This window comes from Microcaecilia unicolor, chromosome 8 (genome assembly GCF_901765095.1).
Source record: "Microcaecilia unicolor chromosome 8, aMicUni1.1, whole genome shotgun sequence".
Classification (NCBI taxonomy): domain Eukaryota; kingdom Metazoa; phylum Chordata; class Amphibia; order Gymnophiona; family Siphonopidae; genus Microcaecilia; species Microcaecilia unicolor.
The window spans coordinates 13,431,397-13,440,082 of NC_044038.1; the positions used below are offsets into that span (position 1 = coordinate 13,431,397).

General features: G+C 43.1%; 1 protein-coding gene across 1 annotated transcript; it reads right to left on the reverse strand.

Moving 5' to 3' along the window:
- Positions 1-2,279: 2,279 nt before the first annotated feature.
- On the reverse strand, positions 2,280-7,159 carry LOC115475604 (forkhead box protein K1-like). Its single transcript, XM_030211459.1, has 3 exons — positions 7,108-7,159; positions 3,859-4,089; positions 2,280-2,723 (listed from the first exon to the last, which is right to left on the reverse strand). Exons 2-3 carry the CDS (start codon positions 4,079-4,081, stop codon positions 2,503-2,505), a joined length of 444 nt encoding a protein of 147 aa, XP_030067319.1. The 5' UTR covers positions 4,082-4,089; positions 7,108-7,159; the 3' UTR covers positions 2,280-2,502.
- Positions 7,160-8,686: the final 1,527 nt, after the last annotated feature.

Below are 8,686 nucleotides of genomic sequence, written 5' to 3' on the forward strand. Positions count from 1 at the left end.
TAGTTAATGACCGGGTAAGCATGTGCAACCTGGAGTATATCTATGCTTCTGTGTTGTTATACACTAATCTCAGGCTCACAGAGACAAAAAAATGGCAGATGACTACAATATGGCCTATCCAGGCTGCCCATGAATACGATCTTACTATCCCTTCCTCTCCCGTTAGAGATCCACGTGCTTGTCTCAAGCTTTCTTAAATTATGAAACAATCCTTGTTTCTACCACCTCCACCAGGAGGCTGTTCTACACATTCATCACCTGTTCCATGAAGAAATATTTCCTTAGTTAATCCCAAGTCTGTCCCCCTTCATCTTCATCCTATGCCCCATCATTCAGAGTCTCCTTTCAATTGAAAGTCTCTCCTCCTGCGCACTTATACCATGGAGGTATTTAAATGTCTCTTACCATATCTCTTCACTCCTGTCTTTTGTCCATATATCCATACTGAGATCTTTAAGTCTGTCCCCATACACCTGATGACTTATTAACTCAGTTTCTGAACAGCTGTTTGAAGCTGATTACAGCAAGGCTGCTAACACCAGAAGAAAAAAGAACTGGTCTCCCATTGAATTTAACCTTGTTTATTCTCCAAATGATATCACTTTCATTCCAACAGGATCCAGAGCTATCAGCTCACTCTAATACGGACTCAGAGTGGCAGATAGAACCAGTCCCTTTTATCATCTTCCTTCTTGGATTATTTGGAACTACTGATACAGAGAGAAGATGAACAAAATTTAAAAGCCTGGACAAACATGTTATTGGGAAGACCTAGGAGTATGCCACCTCTCTAGTAGCAGGTCTGAGCTTTCACATTTATGGCAAGAGATTGAACAGCCTGCAAAGAAAGCTGACTTTTAAACATTTTCCTTTTAACCCTTGAGTGTCAAAATTATAAGTGCTCACTCCTGCTCAACAAGCTCACTTCCTCTTATCAAAGCAAATAGAATGATGGATAACGGCAAAACTAAGCCAGGCAACAGCAACTAGAGGAGGAGAATTCCAGAAGTAGTCGAGAGGCAAGATTGACGTGCAAAAAAAAGAAAAAAAAAACCCATTAGCTTAGAAGACCCTGCTGATTAAAAACCTTCTGGGAAGGTTGTTTACTGCCAGTGTTATCTGCTGCGGATGGCATACACTAACAGTTCATAAATGACCCACTTGGTGTTTTCAATAGTGTAAATTCACTGGCTGCATTTATTCATTTATGATTTCAGAAGACTTAATGGAAGGATTTTTTTTTTCAGCTCCTGGAAGAAAATTCCTTGTAGTTAGTTCTACTAAATATCTTTTATACTTTGTATTTTAGAATTATCAACCTCCTTTATGAAGGAGTCCACTTTTTCATGTACAATATTATATCTGTGTGCCGCTCTCACTAGCTACTCAACTCTGCCCAGCAGCATTCAACTCCAAACCTCAGCTCCAGATACTGGCTTTGGCTCCAACTATCTACCGCAGCTTAGGTTCTGTTTCCAACTACAACCTTGGCACCTCAATACTGGCCACAGTCTTTTCCCTACAAACCATGGCATCAAAATCAGTGGGTGGTACTGGCAAGAATGTAAAAAAAAAAACCCAACTGCCAATACATATCCTTTCACGCTACCACTGTTTTATTACAAAATATTTGCAGAAATTCAGCTGATCAGAAAGGAATCCCACTTGGGAAGCAAGATCATACATACGGAAAATGGTATACATGATGGATGTGCAGTCTTTCCTGTAGTTTTCTCAGCAGCAATGACACCTAGATCACGATCCATAGAAACAGAAGCTGAAAGGAAAATCAATAAAATAAAGCAAAAGAGGCTGGGGGAAAAACTTTCGTTGCGAGAATATAGAAATTAATGCTTCCATTCAGTCTTATTTCCCATAAGGGTCTGTTGATAAGTAATTGCAGCCAGAAAGATTTGGTTTGTCAGTCCTCTCACACATAAATACAAATCCACATAAAATTTTTTATACAGTTTTTTTTTTTTTTAAATCTGCTTTTATTTGGTACCATGTTGCTTTAATGCCATCTCCATGGTATCTTGCATTAATACTCTCTTGAAAGTCACAGCATCCCTGCAAACGTACAGTCCATGTTCAAACACTCAGTGCCAGACCTGTTAAGGCATTCAAGATTAAAAGCCTTCTTCCGATGGTGAAGCTGTTCCTTTGAAACATTCCTTTTACAAGGTGACCTGCAAAGAAACTACTTTCCCTGTGTGTCTGAAGAGCATGGGGAAATATCACCAGCAGTCATACAATCAGTTGTCTGTATCATATTAAAAATCTAAAGTTGACAAAAATAACTAAGATTTGTGCAAAGTCCAGTACAGCTGCAGGGATTCTTCCTCAATTTATTTTGGCACCTCAAGGGTCCTAAGAACTGTGGACCTGTCCTTTCATACTAAGAAAAAAAAACAAAACAAAAAAAAAAAAACAACGTTTATTTCCGGATCATAAAACTTGTCTCTTCTCTAGTTTCCTTCCTTCCTCGGATGTTCTGTCTCGTCACTCGCCACTTCCCTGGGCTTGTGAAGCTGTGGATGTGATGACACCTGCCTGAGCTGCTGTCACTGCACCACTAGGATCATCCACGCGGGCTTTTTTGACATTGGGTTCATCCAAGGATGAAACTGTATAGATGGCCTCAGCCTCACAGGCTCGGACAACTGCTACGGGAGTGGATGAGCTGGCCTGGGCAGCAAGAAGCTGTAACGGGTTTGTAAGAGCTGAGAAACAACAGAGTAATGTCAATTTTTATTACCTATGAGTTAAGGGTTTTCACAATGGCATCATACACTAACAATAACAGAGGTAGGGGTGCACACTGATCAGGTTAGCCCCAAACTAAATTAATGCCTTAAAAAAATAAGAAACCAAAAATGAAGGGGAAGAACACTATGTAAACAAATTCAACATTGAGAGGTACTGCTGCTCACTTCTTATACTTCATATTTATTTGGCATACCACTAATCATTCAAAAGAAGTCTAAGCAGTTTACAAAAGCTTCTTACTATTAAAGTACTTAAATGAAGTTCTAAGGCTGACATAATGGCAGAAGGAGAAAGATGGTGTTTCAACATGCTGTCCTGATACACCAACAAAAGAGTTACTCCTTGAAAGTAAAGTCCTGAGAGGGTAGGCAAGGAACAAGCATGGAGAAACCAGGTAAACTCTCGACTGGAGGTACACTGCTGCTGTAATATTTAAACAACAGCACTTCTCAGCAAATGAAGTGGCAGACATTCCACGGTATTTCCTTTCCATCAGCCCCTTTCTCTTTCAAAGAGGCAGAAAAGTGATGGTGGGGTGTATAGGGAGCTCAGAACATCTCTAAGTTATACCCCAGCTGCCACTTTTGTAAATTTCAGGCATGTGAAGCCTAAACCTTTACAGGCACCCCCCCTGCTCAACTGAAGCTCAGTTACCAAAACTGGTTCAAGAGCTAATCCAAACCTTAGCAAGTACCCCACACAGCTCAACTAAAACTCTGCTGTTCAAACTGGCTCAGGAGCTATTCCAACGACTAGACCAGGAGCTGCATGGTTGTCAACCATCCACTGGAGACACAGAATACTGAGTATTCTAAGGGAGCATGATGCCCTTGAGGGGTGAATCTCAGAGAACTACTTTATTTCTGTCTCCATCTGCTGGTTGACAGACATAACCCACAGGTTCTGGACTGGTCTGGTAGTACGGACACTAAGGAAAAGACTGATCACTGAAACACCAAATAACCACCCATAATACAAATACACACGTCTATATTCTCTATTAAAATATAACTTAAAAACAAATACCCTGAATTTTAATGTGTATGGTAAACTAACCCAGGCCTGGTGTGTGTTCAAGGGACACCGTACCATATGTATTTCCACCAATGCTGTTTGTTGGAAGGGCGTGTTTCCCATTCTGTGTCACTGCTCGAACAGGAAGCTGGTGCTGCCCTAAAGTTACAGGTGTGGTTGACTGAAGAATGGTGACTGCTTGCCCAGGTACCCCTTGCGACATCTGGCTGGCTACTGTTTGGATGACTCGACTGGCAGTGGGAATGGTGGCAAATGCAATGGTTGGCTTTTCCTCCATACCTGGCACTAAAAATAAAATAAAAAAAGAGAAAAGAAGCAAAGAAATTATTTCTCACTTCAGGAATCTCGAAAATAATAAATAGAAAAATATAAAATAAGTATTATCATTTTTGTATTAATTATTATTATAACCCATGTTATTACCTGTCTTTTATTCATAAATTAAATTGAGTTTATACTTGCTTTCATGTATAATTGCACATAAAGTCTCCTATGGATTAATCCTGCAAATCCTTTATATACTCATGTAACATCATGTGTTTGTATATATAAATGTATGTTTATATGACCCAAACGCTTTATCAAATACATAATTTTAATTTTATTGATTTTATTATTTCACATATTCAATACTTTTACTTATCCATAATGTCTTTAATTATAATTTTGTATGTCACACTATCAGGCTTATTTTCAAAAGAGGACACCCATCTTTCGACACAAATTGGGAGATGGGCGTCCTTCTCACAAGGTCGCCCAAATCGGCATAATCGAAAGCCGATTTTGGGCGTCTTCAACTGCTTTCCGTCGCGGGGACAACCAAAGTTCACTGGGGCGTGTCGGAAGCGTAGTGAAGGCGGGACTGGGGCGTGCCTAACACATGGGCGTCCTCGACCGATAATGGAAAAAAAAGGGCGTCCCTGACGAGCATTTGGCCGACTTCACTTGGTCCACTTTTTTTTTACGACCAAGCCTCAAAAAGGTGCCCGAACTGACCAGATGACCACCGGAGGGAATCGGGGATGACCTCCCCTTACTCCCCCCCGTGGTCACCAACCCCCTTCCCATCCTAAAAAAAAAATTTTTTTAATATTTTTTGCCACCCTCAAATGTCATACCCAGCTCCATGACAGCAGTATGCGGTCCCTGGAGCAGTTTTAGTGGGTGCAGTGCACTTCAGGCTGGCGGACCCAGGCCCACCCCCCCCCCCCCCCCCGTTACACTTGCTGGTAAATGTAAGCCCTTCAAAACCCACCAGAAACCCACTGTACCCACATGTAGGTGCCCCCCTTCACCCCTTAGGGCTATGGTAGTGGTGTACAGTTGTGGGGAGTGGGTTTTGGGGGGCTCAGCACACAAGGTAAGGGAGTTATGTTCCTGGGAGCAATTTCTGAAGTCCACTGCAGTGCCCCCTAAGGGTGCCCGGTTGGTGTCCTGGCATGTCAGGGGGACCAGAGTGCACTACGAATGCTGGCTCCTCCCACGACCAAATGGCTTGGATTTGGTCGTTTTCTGAGATGGGCTTCCTCGGTTTCCATTATGGCAGAAAATCGGGGACGACCATCTCTAAGGTTGACCTAAATTTCGTGATTTGGTGTCCCCAACCGTACTATCGAAACAAAAGATGGACGCCCATCTTGTTTCGATAATACGGGTTTCCCCGCCCCCTCGCCGGGACGTCTTACGAGGACGTCCTCAAGAAAACTTGGGCGCCCCTTTCGATTATGCCCCTCCAAGCGTTTTTACTATGCTTATGACTCATATGTTTTATCATATATTTAAACATTTAATTTCATAAATGTATATAATTTATTTATGCAATCATTTTAGATTATACACAATATATGTTCATGTCTGTTTTTATGTAGATTTACCAAGATCCCTTAGGCAGGCCTTCAGGCCGAAACACAGCCGTGTCGGTCGGTTTTTAAGTATCTCAATAAAGACTTCTTTGTTATCCTCCTTGGATTTTCCTCACTGTCTCTTTTTTTACAGTTTAGTATGAAGAGCACTTCATAAATTAAGATGGAATTCCTTATGGACAGCCAAGGTATCTGCTGCCATTGCCCTGCTTGAAGCTGCTGAAATCTGAAAAGACTTCTAACCCAACCCCAGCAAATGTAGTATATTTCAGGGGTAATGCTATTATAAGCTAAAATTTGTTTAAGGAGTTTTTCAATTCATGTGTTTAATTGTAATTATCCTATATAATAATTCTCACCTCCAACGTTCTGAAGCTGCCTGGGACCGTGGCTTCCGCCGGAGGTGGTCTGCTTCATGCAGTAGATGACACTGACGTCACTGGCATGGAAGCCTTGAAGAGCTAGCAGGCTCAGCGAGTCTGCTGCCTTCCCTTCTCTTCACTCTGAGCTGCGACTCTGGTCCCGCCCTTGCGGAAACAGGAAATGAGGGCGGGACCAGAGTCACAGCTCAGAGCGAAAAGAAGGGAAAGCAGCAGACTCGCTGAGCCTGCTCGCTCTTCAATGCTGCCGCCGGGACCCCGGTAAGAGAGGGGGAGAGGGGGTTTGGCGATTTTGGAGGGGGGGCAATGTGCATGTTGGAGGGGGGGAGGGAGGGGGGCTGGAACTCGGAGGGAGGACTGGAACTCGGAAGGAGGACAGAGTGAAGGACAGTGACAGAGGGAGGGAGGAAGCCATGGAAATCGGAGGGGAGGAAAGGGGGCCATGGGACTTGGAGGGGACACAGGGAGAGAGCGAGGGACAGAGCGGGGGGGGGGAGGAAAACCTTGCTAGCGCCCGTTTCCTTTCATACAGAAACGGGCCTTTTTTTTACTAGTTAAAACATAAAACGCCCCTTCACACGTTAAGGCAGGAAGATTAATCATGTCTCTCAAAGCAGTCTTCTTTTTTTTTTTTTGGCCGGGGGGGTGGGGGGGGTGGGGTTTAAATCTTTTATTCCGTGGAAACAGACTGAGCCATGCATCTTCAAAAGTCAAGGGACAACAGAAACAGCATATGAAAGCATTTAAACATACTAACAGCTTCTTAATAGGATACTTCATTAAACAAATTTGTTTCCTTTTGATGACCATAGGTCTTCTTGTGACAAATGCTTTAATTTACAATTGTGCGCAAAAGCTTAGCTACTCCTTGTCAAATGTTTCAATGAATCCTAAAGTAAACAGACGCTGCCACATCCTCTATATGGTATAAAGTTGAACCCAATATCTTGGATACGTCAACAACAACCTGACACACACCTCTAAATAATACACAATGTACTTACACTCGAAAGAAGGCAAAAGAAATCAATGTTATTGTCAAGAAAAAATATTTATTCTACCTCTTGTCTCCCCGAAGCCATCAACCACTGTTCCTCGAGTTTCATGGGCACTTCCTGTGTATTTGGATTGGCAATTATGTATCCATTAGAGCTGGCAGAACTGGTCACTACCCTGACCATGGTGACCGTGGGAGCCTGTTGCATAACATGGATTGCATGTCCAGAGGGTTGCTGGGGTGTGACTATTGAGGTTGGCATATAGGCCACTGGCTTAGCCATTAGACTGGATTGGCGAGGAGGAACTGCCATTATTACAGGCTGGGCACTAACAGGAGACCCTGAAAAACAAACCATTATTGGCATTAGTATCCTTTAACTCAAAGTTAGAATTAAAATTTATTACATCAACTTTTCAGTTCTGGAAATCACAGTTGGTTTACCCTGAAATCGATTTAGCAGTCTGAACTTTGTCTGCAGTGACCACTGACCTGCATGCATAATGGACCACTCGGTGCAGCCCTTTAGAATTTATCTGCACTATTATGTCTGCCTTGGTCTAAAGCCACTGATCCCTTTGAAGACTAAGAGAATTCAAGCTAGATCAGAATATATTTTGTAGATGTTTAACAACAAAACAAAACTTGAATCAGAAAAAGGTTCTTCATACTGTGCATCTCATAGCAATTGCATATAAATAGTTTCAAGAAAGCAATTATTTTGTCTGGAGTTCTGCAGGATATTGTTAACATTAAGAGCAGGGGACTTCTGGGTGGGAGAACGGCCAGGCCTCTAAAGCAGATATGTTTTACCTTGTCGTTGGAAGAATGCTCAAACAATGTAAGATAAAAGCTACTAAAACTAAAGGAATACAAGCTGCCAAAGCACATATAGTAACATAGTAGATGACGGCAGAAAAAGACCTGCACGGTCCATCCAGTCTGCCCACAAGATAACTCATATTTGCTGCTTTTGTGTATACCCTACTTTGATTTGTACCTGTGCTCTTCAGGGCACAGACCGTATAAGTCTGCCCAGCACTATCCCCGCCTCCCAACCACCAGCCCCAACTCCCAAAAACCGGCTCTGGCACAGGCACATACCGTATAAGTCTGCCCAGCACTATCCTCACCTCCCAACCACCAGCCCTGCCTCCCAACCACCGGCTCTGGCACAGACCGTATAAGTCTGTCCAGCACTATCCCCGACTCCCAACCACCAGCCCCGCCTCCCGATCTTGACTAAGCTCCTGAGGATCCATTCCTTCGGCACAGGATTCCTTTATGCTTATCCCACGCATGTTTGAATTCCGTTACCGTTTTCATTTCCACCACCTCCCGCGGGAGGGCATTCCAAGCATCCACTACTCTCTCCGTGAAAAAATACTTCCTGACATTTTTCTTGAGTCTGCCCCCCTATGAAGGGTAAAGATGCTCTGGAGGGTGAGGCCTTTGTGTGGCTGGGGTCTGCCAAAGGAAAATGAAGGCCTATGTTACCAGACAGCAATATAGAACCACTTTAGAAAGAAATCAAACCCCAAACTGGAGATTTTACAAATTGTGGTCAGCAAGTTTGAAGAAAAATTCAAACTGCTGACTGCCCAAGTAGAAGAGGCAGGCGGCCACATTAGTGAGCTTGAAGA

Coding starts and splice junctions, on each gene's coding strand:
- LOC115475604 (XM_030211459.1), bottom strand. CDS start 4,081: ATGGAGGAAAAGCCAACCATTGCATTTGCCACCATTCCCACTGCCAGT. Junction 2,724..3,858: donor CATTGGTGGAAATACATATG/GTACGGTGTCCC, acceptor GTTGTTTCTCAG/CTCTTACAAACCCGTTACAG.